Source organism: Ranitomeya variabilis, chromosome 2 (assembly GCF_051348905.1).
Source record: "Ranitomeya variabilis isolate aRanVar5 chromosome 2, aRanVar5.hap1, whole genome shotgun sequence".
NCBI lineage: Eukaryota > Metazoa > Chordata > Amphibia > Anura > Dendrobatidae > Ranitomeya > Ranitomeya variabilis.
The window spans coordinates 135,497,532-135,525,401 of NC_135233.1; the positions used below are offsets into that span (position 1 = coordinate 135,497,532).

At 42.8% G+C, this 27,870-nt stretch overlaps 1 protein-coding gene across 2 annotated transcripts in view; it reads right to left on the minus strand.

Annotated features, from left to right (window-relative positions):
• LTBP1 (latent transforming growth factor beta binding protein 1) overlaps positions 1 to 27,870 on the minus strand; it is a 534,628-nt gene that overhangs the window by 46,968 nt on the left and 459,790 nt on the right. For both annotated transcript variants that reach the window (XM_077283013.1, XM_077283014.1), the window contains 6 exons: positions 24,631 to 24,795; positions 24,370 to 24,456; positions 23,626 to 23,754; positions 21,949 to 22,089; positions 20,428 to 20,598; positions 14,322 to 14,438 (listed from right to left, as the gene is read on the minus strand). In XM_077283013.1, coding sequence (XP_077139128.1) covers positions 14,322 to 14,438; positions 20,428 to 20,598; positions 21,949 to 22,089; positions 23,626 to 23,754; positions 24,370 to 24,456; positions 24,631 to 24,795 — 810 coding nt within the window. The remainder of the gene's footprint in view (positions 1 to 14,321; positions 14,439 to 20,427; positions 20,599 to 21,948; positions 22,090 to 23,625; positions 23,755 to 24,369; positions 24,457 to 24,630; positions 24,796 to 27,870) is intronic.

A 27,870-nucleotide genomic window follows, 5' to 3' on the forward strand; every position in this document is an offset into this window, starting at 1 on the left:
AAAAAACACTGGAAATCTGCTGTAAATCCGCAGGTAAAACGCAGTGCCTTTTACCTGCAGATTTTTCAAAAATCGTGCGGAAAGATCTCACACGAATCCGCAACGTGGGCACATAGCCTTAGGTTAGGGTTGGAATTAGAGTTAGGGTTGGAATTAGGGCTAGGGTTTGAAATAGGGTTAAGATTAGGCTTGTGGTTAGGGTTACGGATAGGGTTAGGGGTGTGTTGGGGTTACAGTTGTGGTTAGGGTTGGGATTAGGGTTACGGTTGGGATTAGGGTTAGGATTAGGGTTGGAATTAGGGTTACGGGTGTGTTGCGGTTAGGGTCGTGGTTAGGGGTGTGTTGGGGATAGGGTTGTGATTAGGGTTATGGCTACAGTTGGGATTAGGATTAGGGGTGTGTTGGGGTTAGTGTTGAAGTTAGAATTGAGGGGTTTCCACTGTTTAGGCACATCAGGGGTCTCCAAACGCAACATGGCGCCACCATTGATTCCAGCCAATCTTGCGTTCAAAAAGTCAAATGGTGCTCCCGCCCTTCCAAGCCCCGACGTGCGCCCAAACAGTGGTTTACCCCCACATTTGGGGTACCAGCGTACTCAGGGCAAACTGGGCAACAACTGTTGGGGTCCAATTTCTCCTTTTACCCTTGCAAAAATAAAAAATTACTTGCTAAAACATAATTTTTGAGGAAAGAACAATTATTTTTTATTTTCACGGCTCTGCGTTATAAACTTCTGTGAAGCACTTGGGGGTTGAAAGTGCTCACCACACATCTAGATAAGTTCCTTCGGGGGTCTAGTTTCCAAAATGGGGTCACTTGTGGGGTGTTTCTACTGTTTAGGCACATCAGGGGCTCTGCAAATGCAATGTGACGCCCGCAGACCATTCCATCAAAGTCTGCATTTCAAATGTCACTACTTCCCTTCCAAGCCCTGACGTGTGCCCAAACAGTGGTTTACCCCCACATATGGGGTATCAGCGTATTCACAACAAACTGGGCAACAAATATTGGGGTCCAAATTCTCCTGTTACCCTTGTGAAAATAAAAAATTGCTTGCTAAAACATCTTTTTTGAGGAAAGAAAAATGATTTTTTATTTTCACGGCTCTGCGTTGTAAACTTCTGTGAAGCACTTGGGGGTTGAACGTGCTCACCACACATCTAGATAAGTTCCTTGGGGGGTCTAGTTTCCAAAATGGGGTCACTTGTGGGGGGTTTCTACTGTTTAGGCATATCAGGGGCTCTGCAAATGTAACATGATGCCCGCAGACCATTCCATCAAAGTCTGCATTCCAAAACGTCACTACTTCCCTTCCGAGCCCTGGCATGTGCCCAAACAATGGTTTACCCCCACATATGGGGTATCAGCGTACTCAGGAGAAACTGGACAACAACTTTTGGGGTCCAATTTCTCCTGTTACTCTTGCAAAAATAAAAAATTCTGGGCTAAAAAAATATTTTTGAGGAAAGGAAACACATTTATTATTTTCACGGCTCTGTGTTATAAACTTCTGTGAAGCACTTAGGGGTGCAAAGTGCTCACCACACATCTAGATTAGTTCCCTTGGGGGTCTAGTTTCCAAAATGGAGTCACTTGTGGGGAGTTCCTACTGTTTAGGCACATCAGGGACTCTGCAAACGCAACCTGATGCCCTCAGAGCATTCCATCAAAGTCTGCATTTCAAAACGTCACTACTTTCCTTCCGAACCCCAACGTGTGCCAAAACAGTGGTTTACCCCCACATATGGGGTATCAGCGTACTCAGGAGAAACTGGACAACAACTTTTGGGGTCCAATTTCTCCTGTTACCCTTGGGAAAATAAAAAATTGTGGGCTAAAAAATCATTTTTGAGAAAAGAAAAATTATTTTTTATTTTCATGGCTCTGCGTTATAAACTTCTGTGAAGCACTTGGGGGTTCAAAGTGCTCACCACACATCTAGATTAGTTCCTTGGGAGGTCTAGTTTCCAAAATGGGGTCACTTGTGCGGGAGCTCCGAAGTTTAGGCACACAGGGGCTCTCCAAACGCGACATGGTGTCCGCTAATGATTGGAGCTAATTTTCCATTCAAAAAGCCAAATGGCGTGCCTTCCCTTCCGAGCCCTGCCGTGCGCCCAAACAGTGGTTTACCCCCACATATGGGGTATCATCGTACTCAGGACAAACTGGACAACAACATTTGGGGTCCAATTTCTCCTATTACCCTTGGGAAAATAAAAAATTCTGGGCTAAAAATCATTTTTGAGGAAAGAAATTTTTTTTTTTTATTTTCACGGCTCTGCGTTATAAACTTCTGTGAAGCACCTGGGAGTTATAAGTGCTCACTATGCATCTAGATAAGTTCCTTGGGGGGTCTAGTTTCCAAAATGGGGTCACTTGTAGGGGAGCTCCAATGTTTAGGCACACAGGGGCTCTCCAAACGCGACATGGTGTCCGCTAACGATTGGAGCTAATTTTCCATTCAAAAAGTCAAATGGCACGCCTCCCCTTCCGAGCCTTGCCGTGCACCCAAACAGTGGTTTACCCCCACATATGAGGTATCGGCATACTCAGGAGAAATTGCCCAACTAATTTTAGGATCCATTTTATTCTGTTGCCCATGTGAAAATGAAAGAATTGAGGCTAAAAGAAATTTTGTGTGAAAAAAAAGTACTTTTTCATTTTTGCGGATCAATTTGTGAAGCACCTGGGGGTTTAAAGTGCTCACTATGCCTCTAGATGAGTTCATTGGGGGGTCTAGTTTCCAAAATGGGGTCACTTGTGGAGGAGCTCCAATGTTTAGGCACACAGGGGCTTTCCAAACGCGACATGGTGTCCACTAACGATGGAGATAATTTTTCATTCAAAAAGTCAAATGGCGCTCCTTCCCTTCCGAGCCTTACCATGTGCCCAAACAGTAGTTTACCCCCACATGTGAGGTATTGGTGTACTCAGGAGAAATTGCCCAACAAAATTTAGGATCCATTTTATCCTGTTGCCCATGTGAAAATGAAAAAATTGAGGCTAAAATAATTTCTTTGTGAAAAAAAAGTAGTTTTTCATTTTTACGGATCAATTTGTGAAGCACCTGGGGGTTTAAAGTGCTCACTATGCTTCTAGATAAGTTCCTTGGGGGGTCTAGTTTCCAAAATGGGGTCACTTGTGGGGGAGCTCCAATGTTTAGGCGCACGGGGGCTCTCCAAACGCGACATGGTGTCCGCTAAAGATTGGAGCCAATTTTTCATTGAAAAAGTCAAATGGCACTCCTTCCCTTCCGAGCCCTGCCGTGCGCCCAAACAGTGGTTTACCCCCACATATGAGGTATCAGCGTACTCAGGACAAATTGGACAACAACGTCCATGGTCCAGTTTCTCCTTTTACCCTTGGGAAAATAAAAAAATTGTTGCTAAAAGATCATTTTTGTGACTAAAAAGTTAAATGTTCATTTTTTACTTCCATGTTTCTTCTGCTGCTGTGAAACACCTGAAGGGTTAATAAACTTCTTGAATGTGGTTTTGAGCACCTTGAGGGGTGAAGTTTTTAGAATGGTGTCACTTTTGGGTATTTTCAGCCATATAGAACCCTCAAACTGACTTCAAATGTGAGGTGGTCCCTAAAAAAAATGGTTTTGTAAATTTTGTTGTAAAAATGAGAAATCACTGGTCAAATTTTAACCCTTATAACTTCCTAGCAAAAAGAAAAATTTGTTTCCAAAATTGTGCTGATGTAAAGTAGACATGTGGGAAATGTTATTTATTAACTATTTTGTGTCACATAACTCTCTGGTTTAACAGAATAAAAATTCAAAATGTGAAAATTGCGAAATTTTCAAAATTTTTGCCAAATTTCCGCTTTTTTCACAAATAAACTCAGAAATTATCGACCTAAATTTACCACTAACATGAAGCCCAATATGTCACGAAAAAACAATCTCAGAATCGCTAGGATCCGTTGAAGCGTTCCTGAGTTATTACCTCATAAAGGGACACTGGTCAGAATTGCAAAAAACGGCAAGGTCATGAAGGGGTTAAAGCATTGCAGAAGTGGGATAATAAGAAAGGAAATTCTGAGGTTTTTTTTTTTTCCTTCCTTCTCTTCCTCACCTTTACCTTTGAGTGGCGTGTGCTTGCTGCAGACATGAATGTGCAGACCTTGATTACAAGTGTTGACCAGCTGGCAGCTCGTGTGCAGGGTATACAAGATTTTGTTACCAGTAGTCCTATGTCTGAACCTAAAATACCTATTCCGGAATTGTTTTCTGGAGATCGATTTAGGTTTAGGAATTTCAAGAATAATTGTAAATTGTTTCTTTCTCTGAGACCCCGTTCATCTGGAGATTCTGCTCAGGAAGTTAAAATTGTTATTTCTTTTTTACGGGGCGACCCTCAGGATTGGGCTTTCTCGCTAGCGCCAGGAGATCCGGCATTGGCGAATATTGATGCGTTTTTTCTGGCGCTCGGATTGCTTTACGAGGAACCCAATCTTGAAATTCAGGCAGAAAAAGCCTTGCTGGCTATTTCTCAGGGTCAGGATGAAGCTGAAGTGTATTGCCAAAAATTTCGGAAATGGTCCGTGCTTACTCAGTGGAATGAGTGTGCTCTGGCCGCAAATTTCAGAAATGGCCTTTCTGAAGCCATTAAGAATGTGATGGTGGGTTTCCCCATTCCTACAAGTCTGAATGATTCTATGGCGCTTGCTATTCAAATTGACCGGCGTTTGCGGGAGCGCAAAACCGCTAATCCTCTGGTGGTGTTGTCTGAACAAACACCTGATTTAATGCAATGTGATAGAATTCAGACTAGAAATGAACGGAAAAATCATAGACGTCAGAATGGGTTGTGTTTTTACTGTGGTGATTCTACACGTTATATCAGCATGCTCTAAACGCCTAACAAGGGTTGTTAGTCCTGTCGCCATTGGTAATTTGCAACCTAAATTTATTTTGTCTGTGACTTTAATTTGCTCTTTGTCTTCTTACCCTGTTATGGCGTTTGTGGATTCAGGTGCCGCCCTGAGTCTTATGGATCTGTCATTTGCCAAGCGCTGTGGTTTTGTTCTTGAACCGTTAGTAAATCCTATTCCTCTTAGAGGTATTGATGCTACGCCATTGGCGGAAAATAAACCGCAGTTTTGGACGCAGGTGACCATGTGCATGACTCCTGAACATCGGGAGGTGATTCGTTTTCTTGTTCTGCATAAAATGCATGATTTGGTCGTTTTGGGTCTGCCATGGTTACAGACCCACAATCCAGTCCTGGATTGGAAGGCAATGTCTGTGTCAAGTTGGGGCTGTCAGGGAATTCATGCTGATTCCCCGCCGGTGTCTATTGCTTCCTCTACTCCTTCGGAAGTTCCTGAGTATTTGTCTGATTATCAGGATGTATTCAGTGAGTCCAGATCCAGTGCTCTGCCTCCTCATAGGGACTGTGACTGCGCCATAGATTTGATTCCAGGTAGTAAATTTCCTAAGGGAAGATTATTTAATCTGTCAGTACCTGAGCATGCCGCAATGCGTTCATATATCAAGGAGTCTCTGGAGAAGGGGCATATCCGTCCATCCTCTTCCCCTCTTGGTGCGGGATTCTTTTTTGTGGCTAAGAAGGACGGATCTTTGAGACCTTGTATTGACTATCGGCTACTGAATAAAATCACTGTAAAATTTCAGTATCCTTTGCCTCTCTTGTCGGACTTGTTTGCCCGGATTAAGGGTGCCAAGTGGTTCACCAAGATAGATCTTCGTGGTGCATACAACCTTGTGCGCATTAAGCAAGGTGATGAATGGAAGACTGCATTTAATACGCCCGAAGGTCATTTTGAGTACTTGGTGATGCCTTTTGGGCTTTCTAATGCTCCCTCAGTATTTCAGTCCTTTATGCATGATATTTTCCGGAAGTATCTGGATAAATTTATGATTGTTTATCTGGACGATATTCTGGTTTTCTCTGAAGATTGGGACTCACATGTGGAGCAGGTCAGGATGGTGTTTCAGGTTTTGCGTGAGAATGCCTTGTTTGTTAAAGGCTCAAAGTGTCTCTTTGGAGTACAGAAAGTTCCCTTTTTGGGGTTTATTTTTTCCCCTTCTGCTGTGGAGATGGACCCAGTCAAGGTCCCAGCTATTCATGAGTGGACTCAACCCACGTCAGTTAAGAGTCTTCAGAAGTTCTTGGGTTTTGCTAACTTCTACCGTCGTTTTAGCGCTAATTTTTCTAGCGTTGTTAAACCTTTGACGGATATGACCAAGAAAGGTTCTGATGTTGCTAACTGGGCTCCTGCAGCCGTGGAGGCGTTCCAGGAGTTGAAGCGCCGGTTTACTTCGGCGCCTGTTTTGTGCCAGCCTGATGTCTCACTTCCCTTTCAGGTCGAGGTGGATGCTTCTGAGATTGGGGCAGGGGCCGTTTTGTCACAGAGAGGCCCTGGTTGCTCGGTAATGAGACCATGTGCTTTCTTCTCTAGGAAGTTTTCGCCTGTTGAGCGGAATTATGATGTGGGCAATCGGGTATTACTGGCCATGAAGTGGGCATTTGAGGAGTGGCGTCATTGGCTCGAGGGTGCTAAGCATCGTGTGGTGGTCTTGACTATCACAAAAATTTGATGTATCTCGAGTCTGCTAAACGCTTGAATCCTAGACAGGCCCGCTGGTCATTGTTTTTCTCCCGTTTTGACTTTGTGGTCTCGTTGTTCCTGATAAGTGGACCAGCAGAGTCATTTCCGAGGTTCATTCCTCGGTGTTGGCAGGTCATCCGGGAATTTTTGGCACCAGAGATCTGGTGGCTAGGTCATTTTGGTGGCCTTCCTTGTCACGGGATGTACGGTCATTTGTGCAGTCCTGTGGGACTTGTGCTCGAGCTAAGCCTTGCTGTTCCCGTGCCAGCGGGTTGCTCTTGCCCTTGCCTGTCCCGAAGAGGCCTTGGACACATATTTCCATGGATTTCATTTCTGATCTCCCGGTGTCTCGGGGTATGTCTGTCATCTGGGTGGTATGTGATCGCTTTTCAAAAATGGTCCATTTGGTGCCTTTGCCTAAGCTGCCTTCCTCTTCCGATCTGGTTCCTGTGTTCCTTCAGAATGTGGTTCGTTTACACGGCATTCCTGAGAATATTGTGTCTGACAGAGGATCCCAGTTTGTTTCCAGGTTCTGGCGATCCTTTTGTGCTAGGATGGGCATTGATTTATCGTTCTCGTCTGCCTTTCATCCTCAGACTAATGGACAAACTGAGCGAACTAATCAGACTCTGGAAGCTTACTTGAGGTGTTTTGTTTCGGCAGATCAGGATGATTGGGTGACCTTCTTGCCGTTGGCTGAGTTTGCCCTAAATAATCGGGCTAGTTCCGCTACTTTGGTTTCGCCATTTTTCTGCAACTCTGGTTTCCATCCTCGTTTTTCCTCGGGACATGTGGAGCCTTCTGACTGTCCTGGAGTAGATTCTGTGGTGGATAGGTTGCAGCAGATCTGGAATCATGTGGTGGACAACTTGAAGTTGTCACAGGAGAAGGCTCAGCGTTTTGCCAACCGCCGCCGCGGTGTGGGTCCCCGACTTCGTGTTGGGGATTTGGTGTGGCTGTCTTCTCGATTTGTTCCTATGAAGGTCTCCTCTCCTAAATTTAAGCCTCGCTTCATCGGTCCTTACAAGATATTGGAAATCCTTAATCCTGTGTCCTTTCGCTTGGATCTTCCGGTTTCGTTTGCCATTCACAACGTGTTCCATAGGTCTTTGTTACGACGCTACGTTGTGCCTGTGGTTCCTTCTGCTGAGCCTCCTGCTCCGGTGTTGGTTGAGGGCGAGTTGGAGTACGTGGTGGAGAAGATCTTGGATTCTCGTCTCTCCAGGCGGAGGCTTCAGTATTTGGTCAAGTGGAAGGGTTATGGTCAGGAGGATAATTCCTGGGTGGTTGCCTCTGATGTGCATGCGGCCGATTTGGTTCGTGCCTTTCACGCTGCTCATCCTGATCGCCCTGGTGGTCTTGGTGAGGGTTCGGTGACCCCTCCTTAAGGGGGGGGTACTGTTGTGAATTAGACTTTTTTGGCTCCCTCTAGTGGTTACTAGTGATATGACTCTGGGATTTCCTTCCCTCTGTCTGCACCCAGCTGGGTCGTTACTTCAGGGGTGTTGCTATATTAACCTCCTGGAACCTTAGTCCAGTGCCTGGCATCGGTGTTATCAGACACATTCTGTTTGCTCCTGTTTGCTGGTCCTGGTTCGTGTTAAATTAAGCTAAGTCTTGCTTCTTTGTTTTTTGGGTTATTTGTTTGCTATCATTTTTGTCCAGCTTGTACTAAATGTGATTCCTGACCTTGCTGGAAGCTCTAGGGGGCTGGTGTTCTCCCCCCGGGCCGTTAGACGGTTCGGGGGTTCTTGAATTTCCAGTGTGGATATTTTTGATAGGATTTTTTGCTGACCATATAAGTTATCTTTCTATATTCTGCTATTAGCTAGTGGGCCTCTCTTTGCTAAATTCCTAGCTCATTCTTATGTTTGTCTTTTCCTCTTACCTCACCGTTATTATTTGTGGGGGGCTTCTATCCAACTTTTTGGGGTATTTCCTCTGGAGGCAAGAAAGGTCTTTCTTTTCCCTTCTAGGGGTAGTTAGCTCTCCGGCTGGCGCGAGACGTCTAGGATCAACGTAGGAACGTTCCCCGGCTGCTGGTATTTGTGGTGCTAGGATTAGTTATATGGTCAGCCCAGTTACCACTGCCCTATGAGCTGGTTTTCTGTATTTACTGACTTAGCATTATTCCTGAGACCCTCTGCCATTGGGGTCATAACACATTACCACACGAGGCTCTGTCCCCACAATTTAATTGTGTTTACAGAGAAATTGTAACTTAATTTATGTTTCGTTATGAAATTTCTTTAGATGCTGGAATGAATAAAAAATGCCCATCTTACTGAATCCAGTTTGTTTTTGATTTTACACTGTGAATAAAATGTATTATTAGTATTATTCAGATTTTTAATGATTATTATTGTTATAAACTTCATTTTAAGTTAATTTACCACCTGCGTAAGCGCTATTGAATTTTGTCATTATTTACTTTAGTTTAATCACTAGCAGCGCTAATTAGATAGCAATGAGCGTGCCGAGCGTTAGCTGGCTGGAAACAGCTAGTCATTAATACATGTTAAATTAAGCAAATTTTTAATATATCTTGTATAATAAATCTGCTTCCGTCTCTGCCAGAATTGAACTTTCATTATCAGAATTTTCAATTTTGGGATAAAATCTGTATTCGGTGAAGACAGAGGTTCCCATTACTGAAATAAGAGATGGTAGCTGCTACTGATACAATTCTATGTAGATGGAAAGATGGAGGAGCTCAAGGCAGAGCTCCTCCCTCTTATCTACATAAAATCTCACCAGTAGCAGCTACCATCTCCTATCTCAGTAATGGGAACATCTGTCTTCACCGAATACAGATTTTATCCCCAAAAATGAAAATTTTGATAATGAAAGTTCAATTCTGGCAGAGAAAGAAGCAGATTTCTCTGATAAGATATATTACAAAGTTGTTTATCTTCACATGTATTATTGATTTGCGAAACAAAAATTAAGACGACGGTTATGCTTTAACAAGTTGTTCACATCCAAAGGAGCATCTTGTTGTTCTTTCTTAATCACACCATTCTCGATACTCTTAGCACTCTTGAGTTGTAAGAGAAAACCCCACAAGATTGGCAGTTTTCTTAAATACTAGCCCTGGCTAGGCTAACACCGAGGACCATGCCACATTTCTAAGTACCGGTATCTGACATTGCTCGATTTTTTTACTCTAATTTGATCCACTGAAACTGATCAACATCAACTCGCTGACTTGATCTTATCCAGCAATCCGGAGTCATGCATCTATTTTCCATAGAGCAAAGTTCCAGTCGTGATGGTGCACGTGTCTCTCATAAAGTGGCCATTCACTTTATCTCCAGAAGTTTACATTTAAAGCTAAGTGAAAATAATATGTCTCAGTCTAATACTGCCAACCATTGCTCGTGGCAAACACGTTTTCGATGTTGTGTGTTGCTCCGGTTTAAGCCACAACTGCTGCGGAGACATTTTCAAACTTTTCTAGATGTGATTTATTAATCTGCAGTTCCACACATCACACTGGGAATTGTGCATTTGCTAAGCTGCCAGCAAAACACACACCCCATGTGATGCTGGATGAATCCCGTGCTTATGAATCCAGCCTGACACAGCTTTACATAATGTTTTCTCTGCCTGTAAATGATAAATAAGGATTAACAACTCTCATGGGATGGAAAAGCTGTTTTGCTGAAATCTGAAAATGTCTGGCAATGGAGCGACTGTAGAAAAGATGGATTTACATTGCTTGTAATATGACAGATTGCAACAGTAGCTAAAGGCTACAATATAATTTAATTCAAGGTTTGGAGAATTTGGTCAATGGCCGTTCACAGATGTCCCTGTCTGAGACTTCTCACTACTTAGAAATGTTTAGATTTTCTAACATGGTTATCATAACGTGGGTCTTTATTCCAAATGTGTTAGATTAAATTCATTCTCCTATTAATTTTTGCTTCACTTTTGGTGAAGCCACTTGAGTATTAGAAAAGTACAGATGAATTCATTCGATATTGACCCATAGAGACAAACCCTGTCCACACGCCTTTTTAGGGAATATGAATGTAATAAAGGAGCTTCCTCTATTGGCATAATGGCTGGGATAAAATGCAGTATTTCAGCAGTCGCCAATCAGAAAATGTAGACACATCTTGCCCACCCAAACCCTCAGACATTACAGATGATCATCGAAGGATAAAAACTCCAGACTAAAGCTCATCCAGCTTCTACTAGCAAGGGGTAATCTGCTAACATACCTTCAAATTGCTTGCTCCCCTAGAGGCACGTGCCATAATGAGTTTACAAGATACAGTACCCCAAGGCCCGTACCAGCAGACAGTGTACTTGCTCACTAAATGATTGTGCACCTGCCCTCCACCATTCTCTGCCAGGAATTCGCAAACCTCTTGTTGGCTGTACATTGGATATTGGAGGTTGGCTATCTGTATCTGAAAGGCAGATTTGCCTACACATTACGGCCACACAATTCATCCTCCTAATCATTTTGTAAATTACAAACATTCTTTTTACTTTTTGTAATAAATTTATTTACATTTATTCAACTATTTGATCCCATTAGATGATGTCATAATGTAATCTTCAAATTGCTTATATAAGTCTTTAGTATACCTAGTATTTCAAAGAATTATTGCCTCCAGGCTGGGCAAGAAAACTAGTGCAGAAGGTCTAGAGACCACTGGTTGGCTCCCAAGGAACAACAGCAGCACCCTACAGGCTGCAAATGAGAGTCAAACTATTTAGATATCACAATTAAACCACAACATCTAAGAGATTAAACAGCAACAACGAGAGTTCTCTCCTAATTCTGTAGTAAGTTACGGAAGTCCAGCTGCAGTCAATGCCTTGCTCCCACGAGACTATCGTCATGTATCGTTGCATTTTGGTGGCTTTAATGGAACATGTCATCAGGATTCCCATTATTAAGTTGCCGCCAGCACATTATGTTCTTTCTGTTTAGGATCCAAACTGTTTCCTGTTCAGTCATCTATAGTTTTTTTTAATCAAGTACTTTTTATTAAGGCATATATCAAAAATGTAATACAGTCTGACACAAACTTCAGACAGATACCAAAATTACAAAGCAGATTGATACATTTTCATTTAACATGAACTAGCCCCTTTACCCAGTAGCCCACCCCCCTACTCCCTCCCCACCCAAACCCTATACCAATATCCTTTAATATCAAACTGGTGCATCACCTCTTGATAAATTTATACACCGCTTTACAAAAGCTCAGCCGCACAAGTACAATTTCTGCAGAGGTAATTAACCAACTCTCAACCTACTCTGCAATAGCTCAATAGATGCCACACCCGGACAATCCATCCATCCGCCCCACACATTTTCAAATTTTGTATGTTGACCTCTCTTAACATATATATTCCTTTCCATGAGGACAATAAAGTTTATTTTATTCACAAACTCTTTTCTGACTGGTGGTTTTTCATCTAACCAATGCATCGCGATAAGCTTCCTAGCAGCATATAGCAATCTTGCAATAGCCAGTTTCCCACAATCATCCGTAGCAATATCATCCATACATCCTAGGAGGCAAGTCAGCGGGTTACGCACAATATTTACCCCCATCACTTCCTGAATCAGATTGAGCACTTTCACCCAAAACGGCTGAAGGCGAGAACACGACTAAATCATGTGTAGAAGGTCGGCTCCTTCCTCAGAACACATTGCATATTTTGAGTCTCCTCTCAGACCTGCCTTCATCATCCATAATGGACTAAATGTAGCTGTGACACCCTTTTAGCCTCACTTAATGAAACCTTGGGAATATATCGTAATATGGACTCCCACTGAGACTCCGATCAAGGACCCAGATCTGCCATCCATTTTTGCCTCGACATTAACGGATGTCTCAGTAAAAAAGTGTGCAACAAGCCCCTGTACAACAAGGTGATGAACCCCCTCGAATTCCTCCGAGGTCCTATGAGATTTAACAAACTATCTGACTGCAAAACCACACGTGACTGTCATGCTGATGCAGTGCAGTATAGCGCAACCTCCACCAGGGGGACCTGGTGAGGGAAGTGAGGCTGCACACACACAGTGTAGCACCACAGAGCAGCAGCACAGGCGCCACCAAGTGGCGAGAGAGTGGTCAGACAAGCCGAGTCAAAAAACAGTCAGAAGCAGAAGTACCAGAGGTTGCAGCAGTACGTGGTCAGGAACATGCCAGGGGGTTGAGCAACGGTTGGAAGCGGATAAGACAAAGACAGAAGACAGAAGCGAGTCCGAATACAAGCCAAGTCAAAACCAGGGAATCAAGCAAACTTACAGGGAAACACTGGGAAAGGGCAGACAGAGGGAGTCAACAGACACGGGGAAAGTCAGGGATCACATCAGGACAAATGAAGATCTACCAGAGTCAGGTACACATGCCGAAGGCAGAACTATAGCTGAGACGCCCAGCAGGATGCATAGGAGCTAAATAGCAAACCTGAACCCAGAATGAGGCAGAGCAAAGTGTGTAACCCTTGACATGATCGCCCGTGAAAAGGGCAGACAGGACAAAGCTCCGGAACGGATCATGACAGTGACACTTCGTTTTGTTTATTTAGGGCATGTCTCAGCAACAGATACTGGAAAAACATCTTCTGGCTCAGAGGAAACTCATTCCTGAGCATTTCAAACGTTTTAATAACAACACCATCGAACAACTGAGACACGATCCAAATGCCAATACGCCTCCACTGACCAAACCCCCGCAATCTCATGAGCTCCGTCATTCTAGGGTCAAACCAAATCGACGCTTATCGTGTAAATTCTGTCACACCCCTCCACTTTTCTAAGTCTATGTCGAGCAACCAATCAATCCAGACTCATTATACCCATCTCATTATGGAGAATACAGTAGATCTTCCAGAGCCAAGCCTGGCCCATATATAACTAATCTCTGCTTTTCATTGATTTTCCCAATGTGGCAGGTAACCTGAGTGCTGTTCTTGTGGGTATAAGACAAATTTTGCCTAATTTCGATTTGTCATGTCTACAACAACCTCAGTTTGTATTTTGCGTTGTCTGAACGTCATTAAATCAAGGTTGTCTTTATGATAAATTATATTTAAATTTACAGAAAGTGGATTAACTTTGCTTCTCTCCCAGTATTTCCAGTGGTAGAAGAGGAGAATGCATCCTTTTACTATAGACTCAAACAACCACAGAAAAAAATCAAAATGATATGACGTTAAATAGTAGGAAATATTACACGCTGTGAATGGTTGTGATATAGTAATTAGATACAGAAATGAAGTAGCGCTACAGCATGCAAACATGAAATATATGAAATCTGATTTGCATTACTGCTCTAGAATATAGGAGAAACTGAGAATACTTACTGTAGCTCATAAATTGACCAATCCATGTGTACCCGGCAGAAGCGATAAGGCGATTCTCTCTGTTGGGACCTATCCTATTGGGATTCCTCTCATGAGCTGGTAGCTTATATTTATAGGGGAAGGTACGATCCTGCTGTAATTAAAACCGCCAGAGGCTGAGGGGTGGAGTGCTCAGTCAGAGAGGAGTCTCAATAGGATAGGTTCCACACATGAATTGGCCAATTTATTTATGCGCTAGGTATTCTCAATTTTTCCATGTTTGCATGCTGTAGCGCTACAGAGTGCTACTTTATTTGTTGGTTATATATGGAAATGGCTACTCTTAGTAAGCACCTGTACACACCTGATTAATGATGAATTAGCAGCCAAAGAATCATATCCTGTGTATTACTTACGTTCCGGAAGGCTGTATAGATCAGGGTGTATTGAATAGTCACGAAATTCTAGCGCATCTTCTCCATAAGGTTGCCTAAATCCTGGCTCCCTGATGTTGCACAATAATGCATGGTCCTCTGAACAAAGAAAAAAAAATGTAGTTATGATAAGCAGCACCAATGTTGTTTAAAATAATTTTTATATTCTATACCACATGACAACACATGACATTCTATCTAACAGAACAGGGCAAGAACATCAACATGCGAGATTCTTATGTCTGATAAAACAGATAAAGTAATAGAAACTGCGCTATGACAATTCTCTCTTTGGCTGCTGGTCACGTAAAAGTAGTTATGCTGCCAATGACTAACTATAATTTTATATTCAACAAGTTAGGGACCTATTCATTATCTTGCTTAGCGGTCTTCTAGTTATGCACCTGGATGGTCATGTTACTCACACAGTTAACCACATTAAAGTAGCACTCCCAGAAATGGTTCCTTTGCCCATGAAATGCTACCTCACCATCAATGTTTCATCCGTGTAAAATGTGTCCATCCTTACATTCCCACCTTCATTACGGACAGTCGGATAATGAGATCCCCAGTCTGACTGCCTTTTGTGTAGCCTGGATGGCCGTCTCTGATCATCACCTATTCCGCCTGCCATCTCTCAGACACATCGTCTACCCACACAGCTATAACCTCCTTGTTCCTCTGTATGTCCTCCTCCCTCTCCCCGTACTGCTAAATATATCAGCTCTGAGACAGTAGATAGGACATGCAATCACTTTCTGCAGTTGTACATTTTCCCTGACTCACATTGTCTATATTGTGAAGAAAATCTTCAGTGTATTTCTAAAGGTACCATCACACTAAACGATATCGCTAGCGATCCGTGATGTTGCAGCGTCCTGGCTAGCGATATCGTTTAGTTTGACACGCAGCAGCGATCAGGATCCTGCTGTGATATCGCTGGTCGTTGAATAAAGTTCAGAACTTTATTTGGTCGTCAGACCGGCGTTTATCGTCAGGTTTGACACCAAAAGCAACGATACCAGCGATGTTTTACGCTGGTAACCAGGGTAAATATCGGGTTACTAAGCGCAGGGCCGCGCTTAGTAACCCGATGTTTACCCTGGTTACCAGCGTAAAAGTAAAAAAAACAAACCGTACATACTTACCTGCGCGTCCCCCGCCATCCGCTTCCTGCTCTGACTGAGCGCCGGCCCTAAAGTGAAAGTAAAAGCACAGCGGTGACGTCACCGCTCTGCTGTTAGGGCCGGCGCTCACACAGTGCAGGGAAGCGGACGCCGGGGGACGCGCAGGTGAGTATGTACTGTTTGTTTTTTTTACTTTTTTGATGGTAACCAGGGTAAACATCGGGTTACTAAGCGCGGCCCTGCGCTTAGCAACCCGATGTTTACCCTGGTTACCCGGGGACCTCGGCATCGTTGGTCGCTGGAGAGCTGTCTGTGTGACAGCTCTCCAGCGATCAAACAGCGACGCTGCAGCGATCGGCATCGTTGTCGCTATCGCTGCAGCGTCGCTTAATGTGAAGGTACCTTAAGAGATGCAGCTTCACACAGGCAAAGACTAAAGAGACAAGGGAGACAGCCTGAAGATGCAACATACAGGATACACTGTGACTGCAGTATGAAGATACATCACGCAGGATACACTGATACACTGCTTATATCACATAAAATAGACTGACACTCTCCAGTGTACATCACATAGGATATACTGAGACAATTGCATACATCACATAGGACATACTGAGACTTTGTAGTATAGATATACATCACAAAGAATCCATCGAGACTGCAGTATGAAGAGACATTGCACATACACTGTGACTCTGCATACATATGAAATATACGCTGAGACTGCTGTTTATACATTATATACGATACACTGAGACTTTCCTGTTTACATGACATAGGATATTGTGAGATTCTGCTATCTACACCACATAGAATACACTGATACTCTGAAGTATATATAACATGAGATACACTGAAATTGCTATATATACATCAAGATACACTGACACTGTTGTATATATAAAATAGGATACACTGAGACTACTATACATACATCAAGATACACTGACACTGTTGTATACATAACATAGGCTACACTGAGACTGCTATATATAAACATCGATATACACTGTTGCATACATAACATAGGATACACTGAGACTGCTACATATTCATCAAGATATACTGACACTGTTGTATACATAACATGGGATACACTAAGACTGCTATATATACACATCAATATACACTGTTGTATACATAACATAGGATACACTGAAACTCTGTTGTATATATCACAAATTAGACACTGTGACTGCTGTATACATCATGCAGGATACACTGAGACTGTTGTATATACATAACATAGGAGACACTAAGAATCTGCTGAATACATCACACATAATACACTGAGACTGCTATGTATACATCACACAGGAGACACTGAGACTCTGCATGTTATATTTCACATAGGATACACTGGAACTGCTGTATACATCAGAAAAGATACACTGAGACTGGTATATATACATAGAATGGGATAATGTAGACTTTTCTGTTTACAACACAGAGGATACACTGAAGCTGCTGTCCATTCATCACATAAGATACAGTGAAACTTTGCTGTAAACATCACATAGGATACAAGACTGCGGTATGCTGGCATAGCGGGAGAGTAGATAAATGTTCCTAATCTTCTACTGACTGCCATTAGATAGAAGCAAGTGCATTGTGATGACAGTCGTCGTCCTCTACAAAGCCAAAACCACCATAGGAAATGTAGTGTATATATTTTAGGGGAAACATATCAGAGGGGAAGATGGATAAAGATGGCAGAAAATCCAATATTAAAGCATAAACTTGTACAGATGTACAAGAATACATAAAAACCTCCACTTTATCCATGTTACACTATATAAGCAAAAAGAAATTTGCTAGAGTGCTTCCTTAACGTATTCCCAAATATGAAACTTGAGATTTGAAACCTAAAAAAATGGAATCTCCTTCATGTTTCAGCCTATTTATATTTTGAGTGAATTATATCATCCCCTGAAGCTGTGTCATAAAAGAGTAGAGTCATTAAAATATGACTGCAACACTTCTGACATTTCATCATTTTCTTCATGACTTTAGAAACATTTATCAGTTTAACACACAAGTGCTGTCTGGAGAAAACAAGCAGGACATCCTCGTTCTGTGGAACAAGTATTTGTCTCACAAGTACCTGCAAGATTTTTAACTGGTGGGGAGTCATTTGGGACATTAATGTGAAAGCAAATAGGACAATAAACAGTGGTGCTCTGTAAAGATTTGCGGGATTTTCAACATTTAATACAATAGACTGACAATGGGTGGTATTCCTGACAGTATGGTGGGAAAACTACAGTAGTATTAATCAGCATGAACAAAATAGATGGCATAATCATCATACCGTGCTCAAGATGTTACGTCACATACAACTTATGTAAAACCTTCCTACTTTATCATAGAATCATAGAATGGTAGAGTTGGAAGGGACCTCCTGGGTCATCTGGTCCAACCACCTGCTCAAAGCAGGGTTCACTTAATCATCCCAAACAGATATCTGTCCGGCCTCTGTTTGAAAACTTCCATGGAAGGAGAACTCACCACCTCTCGTGGCCAGGGAAAAACCAGAGATTAAACCAGGCTTCCTCAAGCTTTAATCCCTGGTTTAATCCCTGGTTTAAATTCATGGCGTTATATGGGCATCTCATCATTTCACTATCTGTTCATTTATAATTATATTCTTATTATATCTTGCATTTTTGCTTATATCAAAGAATAAAAATAAATTAATGAACAATGAAATAACACATTTCCACGGGGGTTGTAAAATATCTTCCTTTCTTGGTCATTAGGAACCAACCACAAGTGCTGGGGGGGGCAATGTTTAAATAGGAACCATTAGACCTTTCTAGTAAAGCAGGTTAATTATTTTGGATTAGTGACTGCAAGGGCCTGCATGGTTTTTGCCCTCTTCTTAGAAAATAGCACAGTATAAAAGGACACTGTGTAGGGTATTGGGGTTGTCTCAAGAAGACAAACCCAGCCCATTTATCCTATTAGGAGAAATAGATGACACAGAGTGTCAACTTTATGAAGTGCTCCGATGAGAAAACCTCAATAAAGAGGTTATCCAAGAAAGTAATAAAATGGCCCCGTCAACTAATTCAACTGGCATCTCATCAGGACGTTTTGCAGTCTGCAGAAACACAGCTCCCGAGACTTGTGTCTCAACTGTAAGAGCTGTATTGTAACACACATTGGAGTTACTGGAGAAGTGATATGAAAGGAGAAGAAAATATCTTCTCCTTGGCTGACTTCAGTACAAAAGATTTTTTCTAAAGCCTCAGATCTCTGTGCAAGGAGAACATATATTTCTTCTGTTACAGGCCTTCTCTGCAAGCTCTTTTATCTGTGCTTACACTATAACTCCTCTGACAGTTGAGAGATAGGTCTCAGGAGCTGTGTTTCTTCAGACGGTCAATCCATCTTGACAAATGATTAAGATGATTAAGAAGGGCTGTCGTTTGAATTTTATGGGGACCATTTTATTACATTCTTGGAGAACCCCTTTAAGGCTATCTCAATTAGTAATTTTACTAGTAAACTTTTCTTTCTGGTGAAACTACTCAGAAATCTACACCATTTTTTATGGAAGGGTTTCTTGTTCTCGCTTCTTTACAACTGTAATACTTAGCGTATATCTAATATCTGTAGCAATATATAAAGCCTTTGCAGTGGCTGACAACAGCTCAAGTGAAAATGGAAATAGCAACTAGGGAGCTACTGCAATTCTTCCATAAGTAATCAAAATGGGAATTTACAACAGAGCTAATTTAAAGGCAACATCTTAGAAAAAAACAATTTATAGCCTGTTCCAGATGGCTGTAACTTTGGTCAGGCAGCCACACATCCTTCCTCATGTCTGGGAGCTGTATCAGCAGGCTCTTGGGAAATGAACCAGTTAGGCGGGGGTCTGACTGTTTCTAGAAACCTCAGGTTTTCTATTTCAAAATGACTACTGTATGCTTGTGTCTAAGCAAACACTTTCCGGGTTTTATCTACACATTTCAGGAAGACAAATTATCGCCCACTATGGAGACATTACGCCCTTGTCTGAAACGGATGATATAAATCTTTCAACCAGATACCAAGATTAGGTATTATGGAAAGAGTAAATATTACCGATGACTATCAAGTGCTGGACGCACTCCAGAATATATATGTATGAACCTAGGGCTTCAAGGTGTAAAAGCTCATTTGAGAGCCAATGCAACCACTTACTGCCATAGAGAAAAAGCATTATCCAACAAAGGCCTCTACAGTTCATAGATCGTATGGCTCGTTGTTACTATTCTTTAAGCTTATTTTATATTGGGTGATGAATTCTATAGGAAATAAAATACTGTAAAACATTACCATAGATTGTAGACTGTAGAAAAAATTATAAAAAGTATGAAGATCTTTCAATATATAACTATCTAGCTGTGATCCAAAAGAATTTCCAATTTTCTTAATTGTCTACAGATAAACTTGTGTTTCTAAGAATGGTCTTTTTACACTACAGAACTCTACCCCTCCTGCGTACATAAGACTCAATTTTAATGAAGAAATTTCAGTGATGCAAATACTAAAATACCATAGATGAAAAAAACTGAAGGAGCCAGGGAGCTCTGTAAAGGGCAGTGCATCCTTATTCTATCGGTAAATTTCCATTGCAGCACTAGGTCCAAACTGGAAAAAAATCTCTATTTAGTTGCACATTGATCCATTTGTTTCTAAAGCATAATCACGTCATCATATTGGCAGTAAGTAGACTCAATGTCTTGTAACACTGGGATCCTGGCCTTATGTTTCACCAGGGCCAACATCTGCAAGGAGTTTGTATGTTCTCTTTGTGTTTTTGTGTCTCCTTATGTACACTTTTCTACCATACTGAAAAAAAGAATACTTGGCTTTCTATCAAATTGGCTATGAAATATGTATGTGAGAAAGGGAAGTTAGATTCTAAGCCCTGATCTCAGTGCACTACTAGTTCAATGCTGTCACCTCACCTGAACCCTCCATTGGACAGAGCGCACACTGCATTCCCCAGGCCACTCCATATAAACAGCAGCATTCTGTGTAAGTAGTCTGCCTCCCCAATAAAGGCCGACTGCACACGTAGTCTTCACTGAGGTTTTCCCAGCACAAATCTTGGTATACATCTGTTTCGTCTGTAGGTTCTGAAATAATCCAAATGTGTACAAATAAGCAATGTACAAAGAATGCATCATTATCTGAGCACAGAGCAGCTATCTAAGCTTCATTGATGGACACCATAGCCATATTTTATGCTGAAAGAGAGCAGAAAGAGAATTAATCTCTCAGGGTATTCTCAAATTTTGAAGTTACTCCCTATCCCATGCATTCCCTATTTCTTCCCAATCGCTGGGGGCCCCTACTGATTTTGAGAACTGGGGCCCTTCAGGCTCCTTGTGAATGGAACGGAGGTTGATCATGTGCACTGCCGCTACATTTATTCTTATGGGCGTGCCGAAGACCAGCCGTCACAGTGCTCATCAATCTCCGATAGTCCTATGAAAAATGGTTGAAGCAGCAGTGCGCATGATTGACCTCCACTCCATTCACATGTGGCTCTTTAGTGCTCCAGTTCTCAGCATTGGTAAGAGACCCAGCATTCGGACCACCATATAAGGGATAACTTCTAGTGATGAGCAAATGTGCTCGGATAAGGTGTCATCCGAGCATGCTCGGATGCTAACCTAGTGACTTTAGCATGCTTGAATAATATGTTCAAGTCAACGCGCCTGCATGTCTCACGGCTGTTCAACAGCCGCAACACATGCAGGGACTGTCCAACAAACAGGAAATTCCTGCATGTGCTGTGGCTATCGAACAGCTGCAAGACATGCAGCCACGGGGACTATAACATGTTTTTCGAGCATGCCAAAGACACTCGGTTAAAACATGAGCAGGCTCAGATGACACCTTATCCGGGCCCATTCGCTCATCACTAATAGCTTCCAAACTTTAGAATACCCTTTTAGGATCTACTCATGAACGCTCTGTAGTCTTCCGGTAGGACATGATCTGCTGCACATGTACCACCCTTTTTGATTTACAAAAGCACATAGAAAAAGAACTCCAAAAGAACTTCTGCTCAGTCTCATTCACTTGTTGCAGCTGTCCATATGGATGGCTGTCCATGTTGATCCTTTGTGAACAAGCGCAATGAAGTTGCACTGACTAGATCCCCACCGGTCAAACATCAATGGCCTAGCTCAAGGATTGATATTCTGACTTCAGATCTTCTGATATAACACCACACATATTTTTACATTTTTTATGAATCTATGAATGGTTTGTGATGATTTTATTTAAAGTTACTCATTTCTTTTGTCCTTGTACCAACCCCTGATGTCATTTGTAGATTTGGGATTTATTGTTAAGGTTACTCACATAGTAACATACAGTATCATAATATTGTGTATTATTTGATTTGGTCTTTTATCAAACATTATCAATTTTAACACTCTTAGTTCATGAACATTTTACGTTGTTACCACACTTACCCACAAGGTCCTGTGGCCTAATACACCTTTTTCCTGTAGGATCCAGAACCATAGGACGCGTGCAGAAACAGGTATACGAGCCATCTGTATTTATACATTCACCATCAATGCAACTGCTGGGGTCATCGCATTCATTATTATCTAAAGGTTAACAGAAATGTAGTGTTAGTGCTGATGCCTGTAAGCACCTAAGAGCTTTAACATGACAGCCGTTCTTTGGTAAGCCCACAGTAAATCGGCAGCTGTGCAGAGCAGCTGTGCAAGAGCACTCAGTAAATAATTAGAAGAGGCCATGAAATTGGATATAGTTATGTAGTAAAGAATAGCCAAAGGGTTCCTTTGTTGTGGCTTTAAGTATTATTTCCTCGTTTCTGGTACTTTGCTGGATCTACGTGTTTTCTGCTTATCCAGCAGAACATTTTGTGAGGGCTACAGTGGGATTTGCATGCGGTATAAAACTTGAAGACAGAAGAAGGTGATTTAATGGAGAAAGTATGGCATCAGGTTACATAAATTAGCTGGATAATCACCCTTCACAAGAAAGATTTCCATAGAGGACCTGTGAATGAACCTTAGGAGAGTCAACACTCCAGTATTATTAGCAAAACAGCTCCGAGGCCGACACAGATTTATAGATTCTTGTGAAAATTAATAAACTGTACACTAAGGATCCTATTAGTGCACTTTCTCAGGAGGCTCGCAACAGTTTTCTTTGTAACTTTCACATTTCGTTAGACTGAATTTGGTTTTTACAAATCCATTTTGCAGTAATTATTTCTATAGTTTTTGTGGCCTGACAAAACGACAGCCCGGTCTATAGCATGCAGACAACAATACCATGATATGGTTTTTCTCCACTCCATTCACATGTGGCTCTTTAGCGCTCCAGTTCTCAGCATTGGTGGGAGACCCAGCATTCGGACCACCATATAAGGGATAACTTCTAGTGATGAGCAGATGTGCTCGGATAAGGTGTCATCCAAGCATGCTTGGATGCTAACCTAGTGACTTTAGCATGCTTGAATAATATGTTCAAGTCAATGCGCCTGCATGTCTCACGGCTGTTCAACAGCCGCAACACATGCCATATAGATACCAGGATGAGGGGCATATGATTTGTAAGACGGACACTGGCATTATAAGACAGACCCCCATTTAACATAAATAATTATTTTTTTCTCTTTTTCTTCACCAAATTTGGGGGTGCGTCTTATAATCGGGTGCGTCTTATAGTCCGAAAAACACGATACATCCCACCTCGGCAATACTCTGATCCAGCATGTGTTGTATATGTAATACTGACACCATGATATGGCCTTTCAGTTTAATGTCAAAATATTAGTGTTTAAAAAAGAAAAATTGAATACTCATGGAAGCCTAAACTGGTCACTTTTGACCTGGTGACAGGTTTTCTTTAAATAAAAAATTATGTTCAAATTTTTAAAACAAAATGTTGTTGAAATTACAACAAAATTAAATAGCCAATAAATACTAAATTTAGTAGAATTTTCTACAAATCATAATATTCATAACTTGCAAGAAATGCAACAGATGTAGAATAATCCAGATTCCATTGACATAATGTGCATCTCATAACAATCAAGCAGTAAAACCGTCTATAGTGGCAGGGCGCCCTACACTTGTACTGCTTCCATGCAATTCCTATACTCTACTTACCAAAACACTGTAGCTTCACAGGATCATAATATGTGCCTTGTTTGCAGTAACACTCAAAGCTCGCCTCTGTGTTTAAGCAGAAGCCGTTTTTACATATTTCATTTCCAAACAACATGCACTCATCAGCATCTGAAGAAACAAGACACAAATAGGGATAAAGCGATTAAAATAAAAAATACAGAAACAGATTTATAGTCTGTGAATCTTGGTACAAGAGGTGACATTAAGATTTTGCACCAATAAAGGGGTCACCTACTACTTGCAAAATTCTGTCCCGTAAAATAACTACATTTATTCTCACCTCCGGTGCCAGCGCAGATCCGGCGGTGTTGGCATTCTCTCTCCTGGGATCACTTTACATTATGTCACGCAATCTCTGCGCTCAATCAGCGCCGGCTTTACTCTCCCAGTATTTGGACAAATCAAACATCAAGAGTAAGTCAGAGCTGTGGCTGACAGCTCACTTCCTCTTAAGGTTTGATTCCTCCGAAGGAGGGGAGCGTGAAGCCAGCGCTGATTGCGTGACATAATGTGATGTGACCCCCAGGAGAGTGCCAACACCGCTGGAACAGCGCCAGAACCAGAGGTGAGTATAAATGTGGTTATTGTACTGGGGGCAGACATGATGATTGTGACATGGTTGCCCAAGTATTGGACACCTGCTTTAAGAGTACATTTCCCAGCCTCATATCAAACAGTTATACAAATTCAATCAATGTTAAAAAAAGGCTAGGAGAGACTAACCTTGGTAGGTCAAGCCATTTCCTTCATAAAGGGACTCTTTGGATGGGATGTAGCCTTTCCCTTCAGGACACAACACTGCATATTCATCTAAGAGAAACAAACCCAGATGTTGCTTTTCATTCAGCATATATGAGAATATACTGAATTAAGGAATTATAATAGTTACTTTTCTTAATACAATTTACATGTGACTTGTATTTTCAACCTCTATGTGATATAATAGCAATTTAATTTGTTGTCAAAGTCTGGCTATACACATACCTGATCCTAAAACAGGACATGGGAACATCTCGCAGGTATCTCCCCAGGCAGCACCCAATGTACAGCAGCATTCTTGCTTGCTGACATTTACAGTCAGTACGTTCTCGCAGAAGTTGGCATTAATGAGATTATAGTAGCACTGCTTTACTTCTTCATCATAATGATCTACAAAAAAAATAATAATTATTTCAGTACAAGATGGATTTTTTTGGAAACGTTTACATCTTGAAGAAAGGAATGTTGAGATATTTTCACATTGCTGATTAATGTTGGTCATCTTCTTAACACTCCATTGATCTTCATTTCACAATAATATCTAGAAATACACCGCATAGTACATTTATGTACATGGTGGCGTTGTGGTTGTGTTCCCCTGTAAATAATACTGCAGGATGTGGCAGCCCTGGGTCATACAGTCGTCCCCGACTAATGGATGCATTACTAAAGCAAGGGGCAGGTACTAGTAAATTAGGGAGAAAAAAAGCACATATAGGGTCTTATCTTCAGATTAAGTGCGGTATTTTAAACAGGGAGCTGCTCACCTGATGGTGTAAAGCAAAAGCATGTGCTTATCCGCTGCTTAATCCACAAACTATCCTGTACAACGTCTTAAAGCCAGGGGCGGACATACGGCCGATGCAGCTGCACCTGGGCCCAGAGGTGCAGGGGGGCCCATGCAGAGCAGCTAATAATGAGGGCAATCTGGCCTGTTTCTCTGGCCCCGAGGCTCCGGGTACCCATGGCCAGGTTGCATGTGCCATGCGGGCAGGTAGCGATCCCTGCAGCTCCGCTGCCTACAGGAGAAAATGTCACCAGAGTGGAGCTGCAGGGATCCGTCCTGTGCTTCCTTCCGACACTTCCTGTCTGACACAGCCACACGGCTGGATTATGTCAGCATTCAGAGCGCAGCTGTGTCAGACAGAAAGGGGGAAGAGCAATGATGGAGGTGGAAGGGGAGAGCAATGATGGAGGTGGTGGGAGAAAGCAATGATGTTGGTGGTGGGGAGAGCAATGATGGGGGTGGTGGAGAGAGCAATTATGGGGGGTGGTGGAGAGAGCAATTATGGGGGTGGTGGTGGAAAGAGCAATTATGGGGGTGGTGTGGGAGAGCAATTATGGGATGGTGTGGGAGAGCAATGACGGATGTGGTGGGGAAAGCAATGCTGGGTGTGGTGGGGGAGAGCAATGATGGAGGTGGTGGGGGAGAGCAATGGTGGAGGTGGTGGAGAGAGCAACGTTGGAGGTGGTGGAGAGAGCAACGTTGGAGGTGGTGGAGATAGCAATGATGTCGGAGGTGGGGCGGAGCAATAATGGAGGTGGTAGAGAGCAATGATGGAGGTGGTGGGGGAGAGCAATGATGTAGGTGGTGGGGGAGAGCAATGATGGAGATGGTGGGGAGAGCAATGATGGAGGTGGTGGAGAGAGCAATGATGGAGGTGGTGGAGATATCAATGATGGCGGTGGTGGGGGAGAGCAATGATGGAGATGGTGGGGAGAGCAATGATGAAGGTGGTGGAGAGGGCAATGATGGAGGTGGTGGGGGAGCGCAATGATGGAGATGGTGGGGAGAGCAATGATGGAGGTGGTGGAGAGCAATGATGGAGGTGGTGGAGATATCAGTGATGGCGGTGGTGGGGGAGAGCAATAATGGAGGTGGTAGAGAGCAATGATGGAGGTGGTGGGGGAGAGCAATGATGGAGGTGGTGGGGGAGAGCAATGATGGAGGTGGTGGGGAGAGCAATGATGGAGGTGGTGGAGATAGCAATGATGGCGGAGGTGGGGGAGAGCAATAATGGAGGTGGTAGGGAGCAATGATGGAGGTGGTGGGGGAGAGCAATGATGGAGGTGGTGGGGGAGAGCAATGATGGAGGTGGTGGTGGAGAGCAATGATGGAGATGGTGGGGAGAGCAATGATGGAGGTGGTGGAGAGAGCAATGATGGAGGTGGTGGAGATATCAATGATGGCGGTGGTGGGGGAGAGCAATGATGGAGATGGTGGGGAGAGCAATGATGGAGGTGGTGGAGAGGGCAATGATGGAGGTGGTGGGGGAGCGCAATGATGGAGATGGTGGGGAGAGCAATGATGGAGGTGTGGAGAGCAATGATGGAGGTGGTGGAGATATCAGTGATGGCGGTGGTGGGGGAGAGCAATAATGGAGGTGGTAGAGAGCAATGATGGAGGTGGTGGGGGAGAGCAATGATGGAGGTGGTGGGGGAGAGCAATGATGGAGGTGGTGGGGAGAGCAATGATGGAGGTGGTGGAGATAGCAATGATGGCGGTGGTGGGGGAGAGCAATGATGGAGGTGGTAGAGAGCAATGATGGAGGTGGTGGGGGAGAGCAATGATGGAGGTGGTGGGGGAGAGCAATGATGGAGGTGGTAGATAGAGCAATTATGGGGTTAGCAATGATGGAGGTGGTGGGGGAGAGAAATGATGGAGGTGGTGGGGAGAGCAATGATGGAGGTGGTAGAGAGATCAATGATAAAGGTGGTTGGGGAGAGCAATGATGGAGATGGTGGGGGAGAGCAATGGAGATGGTGGGGGAAAGCAATGATGGAGGTGGTGGTGGGGGAGAACAATGATGGAGGTGGTGGTGGGGGAGAGCAATGATTGAGGTGGTGGTGGAGGAGAAGGCAATGGTGGAGGTGGGGAAAGGTCACTGAGGAATGTGGGGGATTGGAATGGGAGTTAGGAGGACTTATAATGGACTTATGAACTAGGGGAGAGGGAGGAAGACATTAGATATGGATGTAAAATGATTTGGGTGGTAGAGGAGGGTGCTAAGCCCCTGATAGTGTCCTCCCCCATTTCACAATTTATTGTGAAGCTATCGGGGACTTAAAATTTATTGGGCAAAAGTAGAGGACAGGGTATGGTGATTAGGACCCTTTATGATGAATTGAAAGGTCGGAGAAGACGTTGTCAGGGACTTGTAATGAATTGGGAGGTGGCAGAGGATGCTCAGTACCTGATAGCGTCTTCTCCCACCTCCAAATTCATTATGATGCTATCAAGGACTTATAATGAATGATGGGGACACAGGACAGGGACTAAGTCTATGTGCACACATTCAGGATTTAAAGGAGAAAATTTTGCTGCATGTCCTAATGTGTTGACAGGAAGAAGGCTGCATAAAATTATTTTTTTTTGCCACGTTTTTGCTATGCTTTTGTTGTGTATTTTCCCCCATTCAGTAGTGTAGGTGAAACACATTGCAAAAATTGACATTATGCAAATTT